This window comes from Sinohyriopsis cumingii, chromosome 8, assembly GCF_028554795.1.
Source record: "Sinohyriopsis cumingii isolate HCF-2022 chromosome 8, ASM2855479v2, whole genome shotgun sequence".
NCBI lineage: Eukaryota > Metazoa > Mollusca > Bivalvia > Unionida > Unionidae > Sinohyriopsis > Sinohyriopsis cumingii.
In genome coordinates, this window is record NC_142968.1 from 124,407,753 (window position 1) to 124,431,839 (window position 24,087).

The following is a 24,087-nucleotide window of genomic DNA, read 5'->3' on the forward strand; positions in this document are numbered from 1 at the left end:
TATATATATATATATATATATATATATAACGTAATTTGTCAAATGAATAATATATTTATAAACAATTACCATGTACATGAGAAAGGTTGGTTTCTTCATTATGCCAATATCGATCTGTTATGTCCATTATTGATGTCCTATTGTATTGCCATAACTTTGTAATATTATGTATTAATAGGCACTCTTGCTAAGATATTTTATTCTTTCTTTTTAAGATGGTCCAGATGAACTCTTGCTTAGTACAACAAACAGTATAATTGAAATGGATGAATTTGATTCTATGACAATCTTCTGTTCTGCCGATTGCTTCCCTGAGTGCCAGATTAGCTGGAGGAAATCGGCCATTGAAATACCTGGTGCAGTTTTGAGGCTTAAAAATGAAAATGATGGTAACAACTTCACCTGTTTTGCCAGAAATGCTAGAAATGCCAACACCACGATTTATAAAACCATAATTATTAAAGTGAGATCAGGTATGAGTTTAATTTACATATATGCATTTATGTTCGTTCAACATGACAGATATATCCATATTTTCTTATAATCATGTGATGTTCGCAATCAATTTAAATGAAGTTATTGACAGAAGATATTATGTTAGCGAATAAGCAGTTGATGTACGTCTTCTGAAATATTATCTCCTTTGAGACTAATGAATATTATTGTCAGATGAAATTTGTATTTCCTTCATGTCTTTGATACATTATTACACGTGCTACATGCTTATTATATTATATTCTAATATATTTGATACCTTCTCATTGAAACTAGTTTACGGGGGGGGGGGGGGTAAAACGTCAACTGTACCGTTTTTATTACAAATTGTTCCAAAATGCTCTTAGGAACCTGTTAGGAAGTCGCTTTTTACTAATCAGTTGGGTTTTATTTTCTCACTGGAAACCATTCCTTCCATGAACGAATAATTTTGGTGGATACAAAGTATGTTTGCTTTTAAAATAGTTTGTTTCTTTTGCGTTTTATGGCTCATTTAAAGGTATTGACTTTATCTGCTGCTGTGTGCGACTCTTAATTGTCTATGTTTTCTCGGGACCAAATTTATTTTTCTTCTTTCTTGTTATATTTTTTTTCACAAAGAAGCACCTATTAATGTACAGATTTGCAAATTCTTATGCGACTGCGTTGGAACAAAAATTCACTTTATTAGTTAGTGTTAACTCAAATTGTGAATTGTACAATTATTGTAGAGTTGCAGATGCTGAACTGTTTTGCATTTCATTACAATTATTCCTTCATCAAAGCGTTAACCAACACATACAAGAAGACACAAATTTCTTTACGCAGAGTACAATTTCGAGCATATTGTTTTCTTTCACATTTTTTGGCAGGAATCAGTTATTATATGACCACGTCAAAATCAAAAGAAGAGGATAGAGAAGACAATGGTATGTAGATTTTACTTGATTATAAGTTTGAAATCCATATGATCGCTCTTTTCTCTTTTATAGTTAAGACTCCAGATGTATATATCCGGATATGACTTTGTTACATATGTAAACTAATAAAATATATAAAGATAAAACATGGGCAGTGACATATTATGTATTTAAATTTAGTCTTAATAGATGTTCACGTTTTAGGCTCAGATGGTGTAATCAATGCCTACAAGTTATTCAAAGAGATGAAACCATACCTCTTGCAGATATCCATTCATTTCTTGCGACCTGTACAGTCCATTAGTTTACCATACGATTACTTAAAAGACACTTGAACAAATTACAAGCACCGTTTCACTATACGATAATTGTACAGCGTACCTAAAGACTTTATTGATGACATGTTTTTTTTTCATAATGGAGCTTTACCAAAAAAGAATCCAATTTTAACTCAAAGCAAACGTTTTATAAATGGAACTATGTTCCATCAAAACGTAAAGTAATATTGTGGTTTCACCAACATCTATAATAAGTACACAGTTTAAATCATAAATAAGTTATACTTGTGTAGTTCTCTACCATGTCAATGTTGTTACCTTTAGATGAAGATAGTTATTCAGGATTGCTTACATTAAACTGTATGGTCATGGACAAGGTAATCAGTATATCGTGGCAGTATGTCCTTCGCGTGATCAATACTTTATTCGTTATAAAACACTTTGAGTCCATAGCATAAGTCAACCAAGTATCAAACTACATATTATGTTTTGAGTGGAGACCACATTTATGTCCTATCTAATTTCGAAAACAATTCACAAAATTTGAATAAGCTGTTATAAATAACGTATTTGGTTAATAAATATTCACATTTTGCTTGTCAACTTAAAATCCCAAGCCTACTGTTTAATATTGTATTTTGTAGTGAAGAAAGAAGAACTAAAAATATATTCAATATCATTATAACAGTTGGCACACTCATACGATTGTACATTTAAAAGTCTCTTGAATTTCTACTTTATTACTATATAATGATATTCCATTGATAGGCATATACTACAGTATGTGTGGCGCTGGAAATAATAATGCGTATGTATTAGGCCTGTTGTCATTATGATGCGGCTTAAGGTTTAAAGGTCCAGTGCTGAAACTGAACTTAGTTTTAGCTGCTATAATTTGTTCAGTACGGAGAACAGTAACTTAACCCCAAAGCATGTCATATCTTTATAACATACAGTAGCGATCTAGTAAGATATATCTAACAGATGTTGCGAAAAAGACTCATACTAAAGCTTTCTGGGCTCATGAATTTTGATACATTAGTCTGTGCAAATGAGAATCACACCTAAAATTGCAAAATACTTTTCTTGTTGGTTAAAAACTGTCATTGATTTGAGTCTAAGATTAGAATCAATAAAAAATGTATATCAAATTATTTACAAAACTTCATTGAAATGTATGCATTAAATCTATAATAAATATTAAATTCAACCGAATTTATTTTGAATATAGTTTAAGTGTTGAAACATTAGCTTATGTACAATGTACAAGCTATATTAACTAACAAATCTAAGTATGAAATGAATCTTCAAGGAAAAGTTCCCAACTTATTCAAAAATGACAAATGCACTGGAAGTCCTTCTCTCAGTATGAAGTATTGTTCCTGAAACATCAAAAATAGAGGGAGAATTTGGTCGAACTGTTAATAACACACACCAAGCTCTAAACTATTTGCGCATTGTGCAAGGCAAAGCCAAATGTGAATATATTTAACTGACCTAAAACTAGACTATACAGCATGCTTGTAAACAGAGTGAATTTTAAAACATACAAATAACGCAACGTTTGTCATAAGCACCTGTGGCAAATTATAGATCAATATTTCATACATAGTAGTAGATACAACAGGGGTCTTTGAAATAATGCCCACCCGAATTGGCGAACTTTGATCTACCGCACCCTGAGAGGCTAAGTGTCGGGATGGATTGGTGGGAGAACGTGCTTTAATAAATTATCCCGGCATTAAAGTGGTGTCCTCGACCAATCAGCCCCTACAAGCAAGAATTATATGGGGTAACCAACCCACCCCTCGCCGATCAGAGTTTCTGTAGTATTTTAATTGTGGGAGTAGTGTAAAATTGTTGTAAAACTTTTGTGGCTGACTGGTGAGAGAAAGAAATGATGGTAATTATCTACTAGTAAATGGCTTCGCTAAAAAGTTGGCATTAACTGTCACAGTTAATCTCTACTGGCACACCAGTGAATGAACGGCCATAATATTGATCCCGGAAACTCTGTTACAAACAGTGGTAGGTCTATAGACATTATCTACACATAAAGTTCTAGTTTCTAACTTGTGGGCGCTCCAGTTTATATTAGCAAGGTAGGGTCAACCTGGGTGTGTAACAGTAGAGTCCTTGGCCACAGCGGTAATACTGAAAAGTACTTTGCACTGTATATACCAACCCAATGAAATAATGCAACATATTCGGGTGGTAACTACACGGATAGGCAAAGCGATGCGGAATATCGTGTGTAACAGAACACTGCGAGGTGGGCCGACAAAGCCTGTAAAAAGGGTACGAGCTACCAGCGTTATTCTATTCATTGTTGAAAGGAGACTCGTACAGATTCCTGGCTGTGCCAGGTATGTAGCAACGATAGGATAAAAGCCAACTTGAAACGTAAGGAAAGGAAGGCCAGGGAGCGGTATGGACTAGTGATAACCCTGTTGGGAATAAAAGTGTGTGCTTGCTGGGTGTGAGGTGGTTGTGGGATACAAAATATTTGTATACTGGGAAATTATGTTATCTGAGTTATACTTGAGCGTATTAAAGATCAGTTTTGTAGTGCATACCGCAGGTTAAGATGTCCACTATTGCCCATCTGAACCAATTGCTTCGTAGAAAACAGATAGCCAAAAACCAATATAATGCGCTTGCTGAACTACTGGCGATAGGACAACCCGATATTTAGGTACCATCCCCAGTTCCAGATCTCAAACACTCGAGACATTTAGTTAAACCTCCGGTTGCAGCCTCTCATCCAGCTTCTACTCCTAGCATAAGACCAATCATCCTATCAGACTTTGTAGATTATCAGCGTACAAGCTACGCGAGTCTAAACCATTATCGTGCCATGGTGCCGAGAAAGCTTGCGTTCTAACCTGACACGTTGGCTTGAACGGCATATAAATCAGCCCATTGTCATTATCGTTTGGCAACTATCGAGACACTGCACCGCGCATCTTAGAAAAATATTTTGCCTTAGCATTTCGGCCTGAACTCCGTCGCCTTGTTTAACTTCCGATAGTCCACGTCCATGCAGAAACGATGGGTGCCAGCTTCCTTTTCTACCAGTAAAACTGGGAATCAGTATGAAGATCCCGCGGGTTCGATTACTCCCAAAACAACGATTTCTTACCACTTCTAACTTCGCGGAGGGGGTAAGATTTGAATTGAATCGGTTTGTTGTCTACCACCTTCAAGCTGAATTCGGCAAGTGGAGTTCTCCCTTGTAGTTCCCTTGAAACATCGGTATATTATGCAAGCAGCGTCTCTACCTCGTCCTCTTGTTCCTAGAAAACGTGGGGTCGCACTTCACGTCCGATGGTGTCTCTGTTCTCGTTATCAGAAAACTCGGAACACCAGTGTTAGCGCCTTCCGTGTCGTTTTCGGTTTCTTCAGTGATTATTGTGGCAACGACGAAATCGGCGGTTGACTCTCGTTTCCAGTATTTCTTCAACCGATTAGCGTGGTACAGTTTCTCTTTGTTCTGGAGTCTGTTTACGGTACGTTTCTTCCCCCAGCTTCTCGGTGACGACGTAGTTATCTTCATGAGACTTGTAGTTTGTTGTGTTGTTGTGGCAACAGCGACATCACCTTGTCTCCCACCTCGCACTGGTGTGACTTAGTTTGCTTGTTTCAGCACTTCGCTAGACGAGACTTTACCCACATGAGGTTTTCCGGCGGCAACAGAATTCCACTACTTTGTTACGGAAGTAGGCGACGTATTGTTAGGTACTGCGCACATCTTCAACAGTGTGGTTATTGGTCAACAACTGTCTCATCACCGCCATGGGGCCTAGCTCCGTTCTACTGTATAGGAGGCACTCGAAAGGGGAAAGTCCCAAACTACACTGCGTTACCTTCCGAAATGTGGTGATCCCAGTCCTTATGACGGCCATCACACAACTTCTTACGCGTGTGTTTCATGATTCCTTTGAAGCGTTCGACCGTTCCGTTGCACAGGAGATGATTTAGCGTGGTAGTGAGATGTTTAATCGACATCAGCCGATTCACCTTCCCCATCGTTTGATTCATAAACTGCATTCCTTGATCGGTCAAAATACCCTCAGGTGCTCGGACTCCTGACCAAATCCCAAGTAGAGCCTCAGAGACAATTTCTGAGCAAATATTAAGCAACACGACAGCCACCGGACGAGCCTTCATTTCTGTCTCAACCCCGCTACGGAATTAAAAATAATACTGCAGATCGGCAACGTTATTGTAAATAATACCGAACAAGGTGTGCATTAAATTTTAACGACTCTTGAGCCCCCAGTCAGTAATGCCGACATTATAGATACATAGAACAACTCAAGGTTGAATAGCTAATTAGTCTTTCAAATATAATAGATCATTTCAAATAATTTCCTGGACCTCAATCTTTAATCTCAAATTTCAAAAATAAATCGAATGAAAAGTTTTAGTTAAATACTACCTTGACACAATAATTGCCCGGTTAACCAAATGCCACTGTTCAATCTAAAACGTCACACGAAAGTTAATGTCCTATTGCGAGAGCGTTTGTGTTCGGTATGGTGGCCTTGGTATCCATCTGCTATTAATTTCTCATCCTTCGTTACTCCTCCTTCTGTACTTCATGCCTCTTGTGTGCACCCTGGTAATTTTCTCGACTTCCTTCGCCTTCCGCCTGTACACGTCTCTAACCTTCGAGAGCTAGCGCAGGGCATTAAATTTGTATGTGCGTTACGAATAAGAATTGCGCCATAAGGATAAGCCTCTTCCACCGGAAGATTTAGCTTCTCTTATCCTTAATTGGTCCACACGCCTATAATTTGATTTCCTTTCCAATTTTCCTAGCACCTTCTTGGCGCTGCACGGGGTATCCGACCTTACTATGTTCTACGGCAATAACCCTGTCGTACAATGTATTAAATACCTTTGAAGCCAATCACGTAACTCTTAAGACGTTCGGCCCACATACTATGAATTCCGCAAAATTCTGTCCTTCGGTCATTGACACTATATATATATATATATATATATATATATATATATATATATATATATATATATATATATATATATATATATATATATATATGTGTGTGTGTGTGTGTGTGTGTGTGTATGTGCGTGTGTGTGTGTGTGTTTGTGTGTGCCTGTTTCAAATGGTAATTAAAGTTATAATCTTTGCTTTATTATTAGAGTTTAGGAAAGATTTTGCAAATTTGTTCATTTTGAGTGTTTTTAGAACAAAACCCTGCACACACACACACACACACACACACACACACAAACATGTTCCTGACTTGGTCTCTATATATTTGTGATATCCGAAGCAACTAAATTTATTTCATACGCTAGTCATGTTGTTATTTACTACAATAATCAATATCGGTAAAGAGTAAGGTTATTCTATCGTTTGATAGGATATACCTCCACAAAGGATTCTCCATATATTTGCAAAAAATAACATATTCAGTTGGTAGGTAACTCTTCCTTTTCTTGAGCAAAGCCGAAAAAAGACAATCTCTGAAGTAAAACATAATATTTAAAATAAGGAAATTCTGAAGTAAATGATAGTATATAAAATGAACAAAGTTAAACATCTGAATATATAAGCGTCAAAAGCTCTTTTTTTCAGTCGTTTCTTCCAACCAACTTGTGATGTACGGCGTATTAGCTCTGGGTGCTATGTCTGCTATTGGTTTCTTCGCCTGTATTTTACAAAAGTGTTTCAAATGGTAATTATAATTTGAATGATTTCCAATGAATTGACGACAATTACGAAAAATATTGGATGATTCGTCTGGATATTAAATTGAGTGTGGTGTGACACATATAGTCACAGCTGATAGTCAAGTTTCATGATCTTCTTTTAGATGTATTCGTGTTATGTATGTATTTTCTATACAATCACCTGTATCTATATAACGATTTAGCAATCATTCCGAATATATATCTCTCTCTCTTTCTCTCTCTCTTTCTCGCTATATATATATATATATATATATATATATATATATATATATATATATATATATATTCCTTACAATGTTGTCAACAGTATGTTATATATGTGTGGTATATGTATGTTCCGCTTTCATTACATTGCTTTTGTATTGTCTTTTTGTGGTGACACACATATAGTCATAGCTGATAGTCAAGTTTCATGATATTCTTTGATATGTATTCGTGTTACGTATGTATTTTCTATACAATCACGTATCTATATAACGATTTAGCAATCATTCCGAATAACTCTCTCTCTCTCTCTCTCTCTCTCTCTCTCTCTCTCTATATATATATATATATATATATATATATATATATATATATAGCAGCAGGGAAGTTGAACAGACCTCGGTGCGCAGACCTAAAAAACCTTTCTACGCGAACTTTTCTCGTAGAAGCCTCAGAAAGCAAAAACAAAGCCTTCTACGAGGGTCAATTTTCGCATCGCTCAGACCCTATGCATCAGGGACCCCCCCCCCCATGGTGTGTCACAAAAACATAACGCCACAGACAAATTTTTCGCGGAAATGTGCTATGATTTTGTTCTATTTTTTTTTGTTGCAGATATCGGCTGCCTTTTCACGAATAAATTTGATCAAGACCGATGCGATATCGACCACGTGGATCATGCAAATTTATCGTGATGAAACCATGCGGCGTTGACTGAGCGCGGCTAAACAAATTTATAAATTTATTTATATCCATATCGCCGTTACACCAGGTTTGATGGATATTTCTCAGCGTGTGTGTGTCTACGCCGTTGAATACCGATAAAATATTACAATTATCTCTTATCACTTTCGGAATCTGCGTATATCTCTGTGTCACGTAAATCACATCGGTATTCTTGTGCCTGCCACGCGAAAATATTCTTGCCGGATTTGCTTGTTTATCTAGCATAACATCATCGTAAACAACAAGATTATTAATATCACCGTCAAGACTTTCCACGGAAGGAGCTTCATTGATATCTGTGATAAATTCGATCACGCCTTCACCGATATTGTCGCTGAAATCTTTTAAAACCTGATAACAACGCTGATCGTCAACGGATGGTGCAATCAGATATAATTTATCCCATTTTAGCCATCGCATGATCAAATTCAATAATAACTGTGTTTTTCCTGATCCTGACGGGCCAATGATTATCATTCTTATCGAATTTGGTAACGCCGCGTGATGTTTCACCCGCTCGCGTCGTTTCGTGGCTGAAAAATCAATTACATTCATGATATAAAATATTATGGATCTATATTGTGTTAAGTGTCGCACGCACACAGCTACGATAAATCCGACCGAAATCATCACACGCAATAACAGGAACGCAATCACGGGAGAATGCGAAATTTGTAACACACGCAAATTCAGATTTGTCAAAAAAAAAACTAAACACGGAGGAGACATCGCAGCCTCCTTAGAAAATCTACCTGGATTACCCTGGGCGAAATATCCCGGAGAAAAACATCTACCTGGATACAATTACTGTGGACCTGGAACGAGACTTGATATCAGACTCGATAAAAATAAACGACCAAAACAAGGTGAAAATCCAATAAACACCATCGATGAAGCTTGTTACAATCACGATCTCGCATATTATAGCGGAGATCTACAACAAAGGCATCTTGCTGATATAAAATTAATTCACGCATTAAACGCAATTCCCAACAAGACCCTCAAAGAACAAATAGCAGCGTGGTTAATCAAAGGCGCGATGAAAAGTAAATTAGTATTCGGTGCTAGTAAATAATATGGAAGAAATATACTATTCTCCACGAGGATTTTGGCGAGGAAAATCAGCGATTGCCAAACTTGCCAAAGTTGCTGCTGTAAAAAGATCCGTGGCTGCGTTGTGGTTGTCAAAACAGGCAATTTGGCAAATATACCTTCCTCCGCCTAAAAAAATACCATACGCGAGTTTCACGGTTAGTATTCCCAATGAGGTACATCAAGCGGACCTAATGTTTCTTCCTCACGATACCGTCAACGGAGTTACTTACAAATACGTTTTAACCGTCGTTGATATCGCTAGCAGATACAAGGAAGCGGCGCCATTATCGAATAAAACATCGACGGAAATTGCTCACGCATTTAGCGATATTTATGCACGATCTTCATTAACATGGCCGAAGCTTCTCCAGATTGATCCAGGAAGGGAATTTCTCGGTGCGGTTACCTCATTAATGAAAAAAAATAACGTTAAAATTCGACGCGGTCACGTAGGTGTTCATCGCGATCAAGCGATCGTTGAACGTTTTAACAAAACGCTTGCTGAACGATTATTCGGATACCAATACGCGCGTGAATTTATTCAAGATAAGCGATCTCATGATTGGGTATTAAGATTACCTCAGGTAATTAACGCGTTAAATAACGAACCAACTCGAGCAATATCAATGAAACCTGCAATTGCTATTACAAAATCAAATATACCGATAAAGCGAGATTCTACGATGCAGCCTGTGTTAGGTAATATCACCGTCAGGTATTTGTACAAGGAAGGCGAAGCTGAAGGAGGGAGAAAAAGAGTAACCGATCCAATTTGGAGCGTTACCACGCACAAAATATCTGCCGTAACAAGGTCATCAGGAAGACCGGCAATCTATATACTAGATTCGTTAGCTCCACAACGCGGATTTACCAAAGAAGAATTACAGGTAATTCTTGAAGATACTCAATTACCACCAGCGTCACTAAGATAATCCATTCGAATTCGACCTAATTGGGATAATTTTCTAACTCTAGATATAGCCAAGTAAACCAAATTTGACCAAGTAATTCTATCATCGACGATCCAAACTTTGCCATCGACGGTTAATCCCTGCGACGAATGTATCGTTGTCGCGTAACCTAATTTCCACGGTGATTTTTCTGCGTTTAGAGCGTCATTGACAAGATTAATATCAACAAAGATAATATCGTTCAAAACTAAATATTTTTCCTCTCCATTTGGCAAAGTAACATTGATATTTTGTCGCCTAGTATCGGCAGGCCTATAACACAGCGGCACCTGCAACGTTGGAAATTTCTCACAATGCAGCTTGAATAACCTTTCCTGAATAATATCACAAACTATCTTTCTGCTAGCGACGATCAGATGATCGGGACGCCATAAATTTAGAAAATCGCTCATCGGTGTTTCATCGATTATTTTTCTCATAACATCACATTGGACCTTATCTGGCTGTAATCGAATTAATTTTTTAAACTCTGTCAGCAAATTATCTGTCGATCTATAATCGGCATCGATTTCCTCGTAATAATCAACAAAATTCCTAAGCCACTCATGAGGTGATTCACCATCAATCGGATTAGGATGACCATGATCGCCGCACATTATCACGGCGGTATTTTTTTCTCCCAGCCAAGCTAAGAACGATTTTAGTATATCTAAATTTACCGTGCAAATTTCATCAAAAATTATAATCTTGTTGATATATTTATCGCCCATACGCGCCGAATCCCATGATCCGCCGCTGTATTTGAAATAGCTATGGTACGTGCAAGAATTAACGCCACGTTGCTTTATTTCTCGCGCTGATCTGTGTGTGGGCGTTAATACGATCATATCAGAATTTGCAAATAATTTTATCACTCGCGTTGTTTTACCGCTACCACCAGGTCCATTTAGGTAAACGAATTTTCAGCGTGAAATTGGATCGAACGCAGATGCGGCCATCGAAGATTCCAAAATCGAAGATTCTCCAAATCTACCTCGGTGAAATTCATCACGATCCTCAACGTCAGCGTCTTCACAATATCCAAGAATATTTTCGTTTTTTATTCTCCAAGTCCCCCATGAGCTACCGTCGGTGATTAAATTTTCCAACCTGTCTTGGTATTTTTTATCGATATAGAACGAATCCGTCGCGACTCTTACTGCGATATCAGAAAATTTATTTATCATCGAAAGTAAATTTATGTTCACGTAAGCGAGCATCGACGATCGCAGATGAGTATATTGCGCCGATTCTCCATGAAGATAGCTAACCACGGTACCTAACTTTGTTCCGTCAACGATAATATTCTCTCTATTACAAAATATTCCTCGTGACGCTGTGTCGGCGATTATAAAATCCATTTCAGCGTCGTTGATAAATAATCTAGCGTGTCGGTGTTTGTGATCAACAGATCCACCTTGAGTAAATTTACCAATTATTTTTCATCCGATATCTTTCGCGTTATCACAATCCGTCGGCAGCCACACGTCTGTTTGTTTTTTGTACGATATAATTGCCTCACTTACCGTCAACGACACTAACATTGATGAATCTAGCATATATCTCAATAACACCGTGGGAACCCAGCGACGCTGAGAGAAATGCCTACCGAACCAAATATAACAAATTTTGTGCAAATTTTCGGCAAATTCAAATGACGTAACACAAGCAAATCCGGTCATAACAAAATCTGGTAACGGTCCGTTAATCCCGACTCTTGTCATTTCGCTGGTAGGATGACCAAATTTAGCAAAGTACTCGTCACAATCGCCATATCCAAGAAAACTTCCGGGATAACACGCGCTCATATCAACAGAGATCATATCCTCAAAATCATACCTGGTATTCCACAATCCTCCATGGCCGTATTCGATACAACTACGTTGAATATCGGCAAGAAATTCGCTTCTTGTCGGTTTCCACGAATTTCGTTCTCTAGCAGCGTGAGCGGCAACGGATGGGATAGTAAAACAATTTGTCAATAATTGATCGGGATTTGACGAGTATCTTACTGCAAGTTCTCTCATCGATTCGACTAATATTTCATCTCTGTAAATATCACCACACGGCAAAATAAATTGATCGTATCTTTCTTCGCTCGAGAATAACCAAACATATATCGGATCTAATTTGCTTAATTCTCTGATAAATCTAAACATGACATTGGAATTATTCTCCACAGCATCCGCGGAAATATTTTCCGCGGAAATACCTTTCGTGGGATAAAATTTAACCATGCGTTCTCGTGGAAATATCATCACCAAATGCGACCACGCGTGAGAATTATGGTCGATAATCTCGATTGGCGCTCCTCGAGATTTATACGGCGACGAGTATAATATTTCTCCCGATAGCGTTTTTACCGTGATTGGAAATTTTAATTTTTTGCTAAGCACAGCTACGTCATCTATCGATGCACCATCAACAACAGTCTCCGCCCACGCATTAATTTTATCTAGCCTTAACTGAGTTAAACCAGATCCACCTCGAGCATTTTTCATATGCTCGATTACGCGTTCAGCTAAGCAATTTATCACTGATGATTTTTTCATCACAGGCAAATTTTTTATATCCGGATTATTATTTAGCCGATAAATCCCATAAACAACCGCGCTGACCGGATACGCCTTAGCGTAATAAGGACCATCGATACCTAATAATAATCCTGGTCGTGAATTTTTATCAAGAATAACGTTTTTCTTGCCACCGCGAATAGGATCTCGTTTATCGCGAATAATCCAGGTTTCGTCAGGCATTTGTGCGATAAATTTTATTCCAAAAATAAATCTCTCTTCGAAGTGTTTCGTTTTTATATGATCTATTATTTTCTTAGCTCGCTCTAAATTCATCGTAGCATCGATGAAATTTGTTCTCCAGGTTGACCAGGTGTGAACCGCTCCATCGTCGAAAAATTCTTTCTTAGCTTGATCAACGTCAGGAATCTCGTATTCTGCCTCGTCAAGGTCAAATATATCCATTATTATATTTTAGACAAATATCTAAATAATAATGAACAACTGCAAATGGCTATTAATCGGTTCATTAAATTTCTGTGATAAGGCATGCAGAAAAGATTACTGTGGCGCTCATATATATGCGGTTCGAAATGGCAGTAAAGGACCACAGCGATGCTTAGTTTGCCAGGTTGGCACGCGAGGGAAAACTCGACTGTGTTTGAAATGCGGAGGAAAAAATTATCGGGAACTAAGGCGATATTACGAAAAAAAACATTCGTCGGTTATAACCTGCGAGGAAGATTATATTAATCGATTTCGAGCAAATAGCGATTTAAACAAATAGAATATCATATATGGATCTAGAATCAGAGATTCTTAAATCGAAGATTCCAGAATCAAAAATTGAATATTCTCAGATTTCCGAATTCAAAACTCATCCAACGATTAGTGGATACAAGGCATCATCGGATGGTATCATCAGGAATATAAAAACAGGAAATCAGGTTGGTAATATTGGTAATACGGGTTATCTCCAATTTACCTTTGTTGATGATAAAAAAAGAACAATCTGTTATTCTAATCACAGATTTATATTCGAATGTTTTCATGGACCTATCAAGGATAAATTGGTAATTGACCATATCGACGGAAATAAACTAAATAACAAATTATTTAATCTCCGAGCGGTAACCCAGAAAGAAAATTCACTTTGTGGTAATACCGGTAAATATCCGAAATATGCCAGAGCGGTCAAATCGATAAATAGAGAAACTAACGAAGAAATAGTGTTTACGTCGATGAGTGCCGCTGCAAAATATTTTGGTATTAATCCACGCTCGGTACAATTTACTGCAGAAAAAATTCGAAATGCAACATTTTCTTATAGATTTGGTGCATGGATCGAGTTTTATTATATCCCAATAATATCCGATTCGAAAAAAATAATATTCGAAAATTATAAATTTCGATAAAAATTTGACTATTTGAAGATAAAAATAAAATATATGAACGAAGAAAATATAAACAGTATCATCGAAATCATCGAGGATTTGAAAAATAAAAATATAAATTTATCTTCGGATCTGGATACCGATAAAATCCAATCTGAATTTGATACAATTGTTCAAGGTAAACTCGACCACAGGTACACGCTACCGTCCGAATACAAATTTATAAAGAAAATCCAATCTGCGATGTATCAAACATTAGCGTCTGTCAATGACGATCAAATTAAGGATTTTGTTGCGTTATCGGTGATGGTAGAAAAAATAAGATCGAGTTTATCTGACGAATACGAATCGAGAAAAATTACTAGTTCACGCATCAGGCAGTTAAAAAAATTGGTCGAGGAAGGCAAGAATCTTTGATCTCCTGTATATTTTGAGAATTCGATTTTAAAAATCTTAAAAATCTTCGATTTTTTAATTTTTATTTATTTTTTTTTTGTCATTTTTTTTCATAGACAGGTTTAAAAATTAAAAAATCGAAGATTTTTAAGAATTTTAAAATCGAAAATTCTCATTTTTAAGATTTCACCAGCAGGTTGATACTCAGTGTTTCTCCGCGTATATCAAGCAGATTTCCATTTTGATCCGTCAATCTGAAATTTATCCTCGACAATAATCGATTATGGCATCGCAGATAAAATAAATTGACAGGTTCTTTTATTATCAAATATCCCGGAGAAACATCGGGACCAAACGAATAAAGGATGAAACCTTGTTGTGCTCGTTCGGACACAGACGCATCTGCGTTGTAACTGCCTTCGACGACATCCGCGTGAAGATTAACCGCGATAACATCCGTTATATTAACGATACTCGGCGAGATATGTCTCCCTTGCCCGGTTGGACTATTATTGTGTTTAAGTATTACTGCTGGTGGTAGTTTTCTAACCCACGCGGCGTGTAATTGTGGAAAGTATCTGTCGACGGTATCAATGACGGATTTTCTCATTTCATCAACATTAACAAAGAAAGGAAATCTGTAATTTGGTAATATTTCCTCGGATAGCTCATACTCGGTCATAAATTTTTGTTTGAAACGTTTATCTTTGTATATATCTTTAATTATTATCTGAATTAAATCCCTTTGAACATATTCGAGATCAAACGCGATTTGATTCAGCATCTCTGTGATTTTTATGATCTCATCACATGAGCTTAATATATTAATGACGCACTCTTGAAAAATTTTATCTAGATGTTGCAATAATGATTTGTGGTCATCGCTGTATTGCTTTATATATGAACTAATATCATTTATTTCATAAATCTTACTATTTCCGGGAGGGAATGTAACCATCCACGCCATATTATCTCTCATTCTGAAAATAAGTTTTTATTGTACCTGCCGCTAAATCAGACGGTAATCTAATATATTTTCTAATTGGCAGATCATAATACGCTTTTTTATCTGTGACAGAATCGGATTTTTTTGGTTCCGGTAACTCTGGTTGTGTTGGAGGCGCGTTTTCGGGCCAACCTAACACGGATCTAATCGATGATTGATAAATATCGACGATATACGGTGATTTTACCTCGATGATCGATGCCAGCGTTGGTTCGTGCGTGGATATTTTTATCCCTGGTTCAGCATCGCCGGTTATATTTGATATTCTGCGGACGAGCTCGTTATTAATTTGTCCAATCTCGTAACTGCCTGTTGGTATACCAACGACGATCCAATCTGGAGTTCCATCGGGACGGTTTTTATTAGCAAAAACAAAAGAATTATTCGATGGTAGACCACCGAATGATTTTGCTCTAATATTAGGCCAGCTGTGATAAACGCGTAATTGTGACAACGCAATTTCGTTGACGCTAATTGGTATTGGAAAATCGATACTAAATTCGGGTTTGGTTGAGCTTGCTGATATCATTGTTGTTATCGACGGTGTTGTGTTTGTCACAATCTGAGCTAGTTCCGACATTATTAATATCTATTTGTTCAATCTCAGAGTAGATTTTTATCATCAGTGAGAATTCGTGATCGGAAATAACTCCGTCGTTGAGACTCTCAGAAAGTAACGATGATAATTTCGAATATGCTTCTGTAACTAGGGATAATTTGTTCTGTACAAGGATAATTTTTCATTCGCGCACGAGGATATTTTTTTTTGCAATAATATTAAGAACACCTGCGATTGTCGTTGTCGATGAAATTATTATCGTTACCGCGACTGGAGCGATCATTGTTACCGCGGATAATATTACTCCTGCGCCAGCGATGATTGCGCTCATCAAGAAGTTTTTTTAACGATTCCTGCCATGAGCGCGCCTGATTATATCAATATTCCGACGCGGTCATTTATTAGTTAACTTGTCCAACTAAATGATGATGGTATCCCGAAAATATATTCAAAAAATACGAAATACTCGGTCGGTGTTGTTGTGGTTCTATCTGGCGGTTCTAGTTCAAATGTTTCCTCGGCGTCTTTACTTAGCAAGATATTTAGGAATCCGAGAAATCTATCGGTGGAGTGGCGCCATTTGTATAATTTGGCTATTATTCTAAATCTTATCTTGGAAAAGATATATAATCGATATACACCAGTAAATGGCGCGGTGAAACTAAATGTGTTATTTTCCGGCGTCCATGTACCTGGTATCGATGCTATTACAAATGGTATGCTACAATAAAGATCTTTTGATATTATATCCGCTGGTATGATAATACGACTTATCCTATCAATTACCGTTGACGATAATTTTGTGTTAATTTCGTCAATTTTTGCGACTGCGTTATTAAGTTTCACGTTTAAATCTCGAATTTCTCCATCATATAACGATACATCAACTTTTTGACGCGCTAAAATATGCGTCGTGGAAATATCGGTATTAACTTTGGTAATATCATCGTTAATTTTTTTTATATCTTCAAGGACCTTATCAAGGTCATCGTTAATTTTTTTAATTTCATCGTCCATTTTTTTTGTGTCTGTTTTATCGGCTTTCTGATTTACTAAGGTATTCGTTTCAGCAATATTTGAACTAATTATTTCAATTACGTTGATATTACTTGCCATATAAGCGTCGATTTTTCTTAAATTATTTCTAATAATATTAATATTTTCTTCCACATCCGTTTTATCGGCCTTTAGAAATAACTTTTCCGTGAGCTCGTTATCCGTTTTTTCCACATCCGTTTTATCGGTCTTTAGAAGTAACTTTTCCGTGAGCTCGTTATCTGTTTTTTCCACATCTGTTTTATCGGCCTTTAGAAGTAGCTTTGCCGCGAATTCGCTAACGTCACTATCAGTTTTTTTTGTCAGGCGATCAAAATTACCAACGTGTTCATTATACTCATCTCGCTTGATTATATCGGTTATTTTGATATTGCTTGTTCGTAACTTTCCTTCTTTATCTTGAAAAATAGCAACATCGTTAGGTTCTATTCCTACTAGCGATAAAAGATTGTTAACATCTTCCTTGGTTGCATATTTTGATAGATCAATATCGGTCGCCGCTGTTTTCCTATACAGGAATCTTCCATAAATGTCAACCATGATATTTATTTATCGCGTATTTAAATACGATTTTGTGATATGGACCGGATGATTTTGAAATCGCATCAAGAACGTTAATAGATTCAGGACCGCATATCGGTGGATCTGTTATTGATTGCGTTGGCAGCGTTGAATACCAAATTGGAATGTTTAATTTTGACACGTAATTGACAAATTCGTTTGGTGGCGCTAACCCGTACGAGTCGAAATAAACAACCTCGCGAGGATTAATCGCGTAGGCGACCCAGTGTGTTTCAGGACCGGTGCTTGAATCGAGATTTATTATTCCTGTCTCGGTGGAATTTGGTTTGCCAGGTAATTGATCCCGCATAAACACGCCTCTGAAAAATTTTATTTTTTTATTTTTTGCTTCGTTAGATAAATCTAAATTCGAGGAGGGCGTGCTAATCTTAGACCGGATCCGTACCGGGGGCGTCCTAGATAAAGACCGCTTCCTTTTGTTTTTGAGAGAAGATATTTCTCCCGCTCCGTAGGTGATAATGTCCCCGTTAAAAAAAGATCCTTCATCGCCGCAGGTGATAATACTCCTCGTGCAGCAAGGTTCATTATCGCCGCAGCACCAGGCGATAGTGCTCCTCCCTTTTTTTTACCGTATCGTCCTCCCGTTGCTTTTTGCACTATTTTGCTACCTGCGTATCCAGCTGCGCCTGTTATCGCACCTTTTGCAATTGCCGGAGCAGCTGCGGCTATTATTTTTGGAGCAGCTGCGGCTATTAATCCAGGAATAGCAGCTAGTAGAGGAAAAAATCCGCCGGTTTTGATCATATCCTTGATAGCACCTGGGCTAAAATTAACATGAACGCCAGAATTTGCTGATTTAGCTTTAATAAAACGTCCATGCTGAGTCTTAGTTAGCGATAATTTGTTAGGCCCACCCTGAATTTGATCGTTTTTTAGAGTTAGTTTTACACCACATCGCTTTGTTGTCGCTGACTGCAGTTTTTTTATCTGACCCGGGGTCAGAGTCACGCTGATGTATTCGTATGGCATATTATAATCGTTTTAATCTAAATTTGGAATTTTAAATTTCACATTTTTTTGACAGGTGCGTCGATGACTCTCATTCTGCCGCTGATACCTTCCAGGATCATTGTTCTGTCGCTGAGAATTACCGCGATTACCTTGTATAAGACATTTCCGGTGGTAATTCTGGCCTTGAAATGAATATCAACGACAGATTGTTTTACCAAATCAAGGTGCTGCAGAGAAAAGTAATAGATAGGATAAAGGGTATTAAAATCTAGCTGTGATATTTGCAATCCGGTGTCGATATTTTGATCACGACCCATAAAACTTAACAAGCGATAATACGCACGAGCCGTCGAATAATTATCAAAATTGATTGATATTTCCTCGGATGGTTCTTGTTGACCGTTTACTCTTAGTGATACGTTTGTTGCGTGGATACGATCAAATATCATATAACTAAATAATTGATGATATCTCCTGGTATGCAAAAAAGCAACAAAGATATGCCTAGGTGCAGAAGTACCTTGCTGTGATGCAATACGCCAGGTAAAATCACCGTTAATATCGGTGTTTGTAGAATCCGTTGTCGTTGTTAGCCATGACATGACTGATTTACCACATTGATACATGAATGATAATAATTTTTCTTCCTCAATCATCGATGGAGTTATCGCTGGCATCCACAGAGTAAATTTAGTTAATTTTACCATACCGTTATTATTTACGGCATCATTGGGACCTATTGCGTTGGTAGCATAATCAATATCACCCTCTCGCCAGATAGCATCGTCGCTGTTTCCCTTTCTAACAAATACAATTGTGTGTTTCGCTCCGTAAATAACTTTTCTGAAATGTCTGCAAAATCCGAATATATGAGACAGCGGAATAGCACAAGAGAATCTTCTGCGACCTCCTGTTAGCATAGCTTTTCGCGTGGCAAATCCAAGATTATATTAGGATTAACATTGATGATCATATCCTCAACATTAATTGGAGCAACAGCACGATCATTTGGTTGTCTAAAATCAAACTGCCTGCTTTCGGGACGATCAGAATTATCCTTGGCAAACATCATACTAGGACCAGCCGATCTAGTAAAATCATCCGAGTATCTAGCTAGACCTATAATCGTGGTTGCCAAATCAACATCGCTGGTAATTGATTCGATTTCTCTTCCATCGATCATGTACGTGGCGCTCTTGAATAAGGCCATAATACCGTTATTGACAAATCCGACCCTAAAATCTGCATTATAGGCAGTATTATCCATTTTAACGACTTCACCAACAACTTCAATAAACGCCTCAGATGGAAGAAAATACCTTGTTGTATCATGAACCTGAATTTCCAAACGATTAGATGTGTTTGGCTCAACTGTATCGTACGAGTAATATTGAAAATCACGCACGGAGGTATCCCTGCCTACAGGCTCGTCCATGTCAAATACCTCGTTGGACACTTGTGCGAACATTTTATTACAAAGAATTATCGTCTAAAACGAAGACCGCTACCTGACACAAAACTTGTGTTTGCTATTTCCTCGATTTTTTTCTCATTTATTTTTTATTTGCAGCGTCATTTATTATTTTACTAACGTTGCTGGGCATTTCGATAGTGCTAGGTAATTTGATCGGTTGTCTTTTACGTGTTATTAATTTCGCTATTTTACCCTTAACAACATCGAAGCCTTTACTGGCCAAATTACCAACACCAGAAATAACTGTCTCACCAATTTTTCCTATTGCCTTTGATGCAATTTGCTTAGCCATAGGTCCGATTTTAGGAGCCATTCTTGTAACGAGGCTTCCAACGATATCACCAAATCCGTTGCCGTGAACATATTTACATACGGGCAATCGAGAGTTAACCACGCGGACCTGCACAGGCCTGCGTTGATATTTGTGAACAATCATTTATCTGATTTAGTATTATTTAATCGATAAGCTCGTCGATGAGCTCTTTGTAAATGTAAGAATTAATAATACCGTCGCGGAATAATCATTAACAAATATCCGAAGCTTCGTTGATTTTTTCAGGAGAGTTATTTCCGGCTCGTTTTCCTCCGATTAATACCTCAAGGCGAGATACATCGTTGACAACGCTGTCGGGACAAATGGTATATCCGCTGCCTGTCTTAGGTTCTGGTTCATCTTCAAATAATGATCGTAGTATATCTTCCTCTTTTTCTTTTTGTTTTACTTTTTCCACAAAATCTTTATAACCGGGATCGTTTAAATTAACAATTTTTCTTTTTGAAGCAAAATATACCGCAGGAATCCATTTTGATTTTATAGTTGTTTTTCGATACTTCGGTTTCATAAATTTTTCTTTTTCTTCAAAACCAAATCTGGCGATATCAACTAATTTATCCTCGTCGCTGAGCATTTTAAGAGCATCATCGGTAAAATACAAATCCGCTGTTTTAGGCTCGATTCTGGATTTTTCAATATTAGATTTAATTTCCAACAATTTTTCTTTTACTTTTGCAGGAGAAAATTCTGAAGGTTCATCTATCGATGATGTTTTTTCCTGTGTAGCAGGTGGAAATTGTCTTAATTTTTGTTTATTTTCCTCTTTTCGATTACGCGCCGTCGTCAAAAATTTTTCATAAATTGGATCCGTTTTTCTCGCCTGTGGTATTTTCAAATAACCTCTATATAGCAAATTATACCAAATTTCACGTGTTCTGACCTTGTTTAATCCTTCCTGTGTCAAAAATTTACTTCTATTATCGAAAGAATCTTCCGCAAGCTTAGCAAAATCTTCTATATTATAAAATTTTTCAAGCGGTCTTGTTATTATGTTCCAACCTTGCTCGGTAAAGTTTTTCCTTAATACCTCAAGAAAAGGTTTTACTCCAATTTTTTCTTTACTTTTTATTTTAAAACTTACCTGTTTTTTTCTCTTTGGTTGTGTTTGCAGTTGCCCTTGCGATTGTGCTTGCGGCGGTGCTTGTACTAGTTGTTCTATTTGATCCGGTAATATTCGAGCATGTTCCTCGATGTCTCTCAGCACAGGAAGAATTCCCCGTTTTCTAATATCCGGATCTGTGATATCTCCAAGTAAAACTTTTTCGGTCGTTTCGGTAACTGGCTTTAATAATTTCGACGATAATTCGGTAAATCCCTGTTCTGCATCCTCGTGTTCACGTACCTTTTTCTTAAATAATTCTCTCGTGGGAATACATTTCCGTAATGCCGCTAATTTTTCTCGCCCTAATCTAGCAGAATGTGGTTCTCCAACACTGGTACTAGCATTCGGGTTCATTTATTTTAAAATATATTATTTAATGTGATGTAAAATGGAGCAGGGCAGCCAATATCTGCAACAAAAAAAATAGAACAAAATCATAGCACATTTCCGCGAAAAATTTGTCTGTGGCGTTATGTTTTTGTGACACACCATGGGGGGGTCCCTGATGCATAGGGTCTGAGCGATGCGAAAATTGACCCTCGTAGAAGGCTTTGTTTTTGCTTTCTGAGGCTTCTACGAGAAAAGTTCGCGTAGAAAGGTTTTTTAGGTCTGCGCACCGAGGTCTGTTCAACTTCCCTGCTGCTTATATATATATATATATATATATATATATATATATATATATATATATATATATATATATATATATATATATATATATATATATATATTCCTTACAATGTTGTCAACAATATGCTATATAGTGTGGTATATGTATATTCTGTTTTCATTACACTGTTTTTGTCTTGACTTTTTAAACTTGTACTACTCTCTTTTGATCTATCTATCTATGTATATCTACCTATCTATCTATCTATCCACCCTTCCCTCCCTCTATCTCCCTCTTTATATATATATATATATATATATATATATATATATATATATATATATAGAGAGAGAGAGAGAGAGAGAGAGAGAGAGAGAGAGAGAGAGAATAAATTATGTTCACTATTCGGATATCATTCAACCCTGTTGCCCCATTTTTTAATGTTCTAGTCTACGCATGGGCACAGCACTAAAGGCTGTTTCAAATCAAGATAGCGGAAAGGATAATCCTCAGGAGGGAGACCACTCAGAAGGTTATTGGACAATTGTGAGTAATGCGGTGGGGGAGATGAGCACTGCACTGGAGTCCAATGCTAAACAGATTAATGAACCAACTCTAATATGCAGCGAGACATTAGCTGAGGTAAATCAAATTGAGGAATCATCAGAGGTGCTTAGGATGAATGTCGATTTGGAACTTGATGGGTACATACATCCAATTCACTCCGATCTTTTAAATACAGGCTTTTCCAGACGTCATACAACAGAAGTTTGAAATAATCCCTAGTGCGTCATTTTATGACAAGACTATCTACCGTGTGCATAATAATAATATAACTCATGTATCCTAAATACAGGTATGTAGTTACATTGGAAATGTAATGTGTAACCAGTTGGATCGAGATAATGCTGAATTCTTCCGATTGGAAGCATTATCCCCCCTCCCCCCTCCCCGATTTATATAAAGTAAGTATTCAAATTGAATTTAATTGAGTAAGTAATACTTTTGCAAGGTAACTAGGACCTGTATGCACTGGTAAAGCTAATCCTAGAAAGCACCGTGTCAAACCACACAAAGTGTTAGTCAATCACTTGTTATCTTTAACGCTTTCTTTCCTTTTTTTTTTTAAAAAAAACCCCACGATAACTATTTGATAGTAAACATTTACCACAGGTATAAATTTCAAATTCGTTATCGTATGATTATCTTTGGGAATTCTGAAGGAATTGGTTACGTAACCTGATGACCCTTCAGGAAGCCTAGTGGTTAGAGCATCCGCCCCGGATGCGAGAGGTCGCGGGTACGAATTCATGGCCGAGTCATGCCAAATACTTATAAAAGATTGTACATACAGCTACCTTGCTAGAGGTTAATGTTAGGACTGGTCGGCCTTGTGTCAGGATAATGTGCCTGGGTGGCACATCATGCTATATGCCTGCGGCATCATGTCCCAGCGTTAGATATCTCTATAAACTGCCATGCTGCAGACATTGTAGCGATATGACTGAATAATTTTTGAAGTTACATCAAAAATTCAAATCACACACACAGATAACCTGATATGCAGGCTTTTATATCGTGTGCTATGCTATATATAAAAAAAAATCATAATTACGTCCTATCCTGTATAAGACAGGTCAAAGGTAGTAACGTGAAATTACTCTCTTTCAAATTTGGAAGAATGCAACCGTGTATTTGGTTGGTTTGATCTATTCTGCATCATCATGTTTCAAAAG

At 37.2% G+C, this 24,087-nt stretch overlaps 1 protein-coding gene across 1 annotated transcript; it reads left to right on the plus strand.

Moving 5' to 3' along the window:
- The first annotated feature begins 221 nt into the window (after positions 1–221).
- Positions 222–23,396, plus strand: LOC149794571 (uncharacterized). Its single transcript, XM_089966598.1, has 4 exons — positions 222–473; positions 1,347–1,403; positions 7,284–7,383; positions 22,801–23,396. Exons 1-4 carry the CDS (start codon positions 263–265, stop codon positions 23,123–23,125), a joined length of 693 nt encoding a protein of 230 aa, XP_089822724.1. The 5' UTR covers positions 222–262; the 3' UTR covers positions 23,126–23,396.
- The last annotated feature ends 691 nt before the right edge of the window (positions 23,397–24,087 follow it).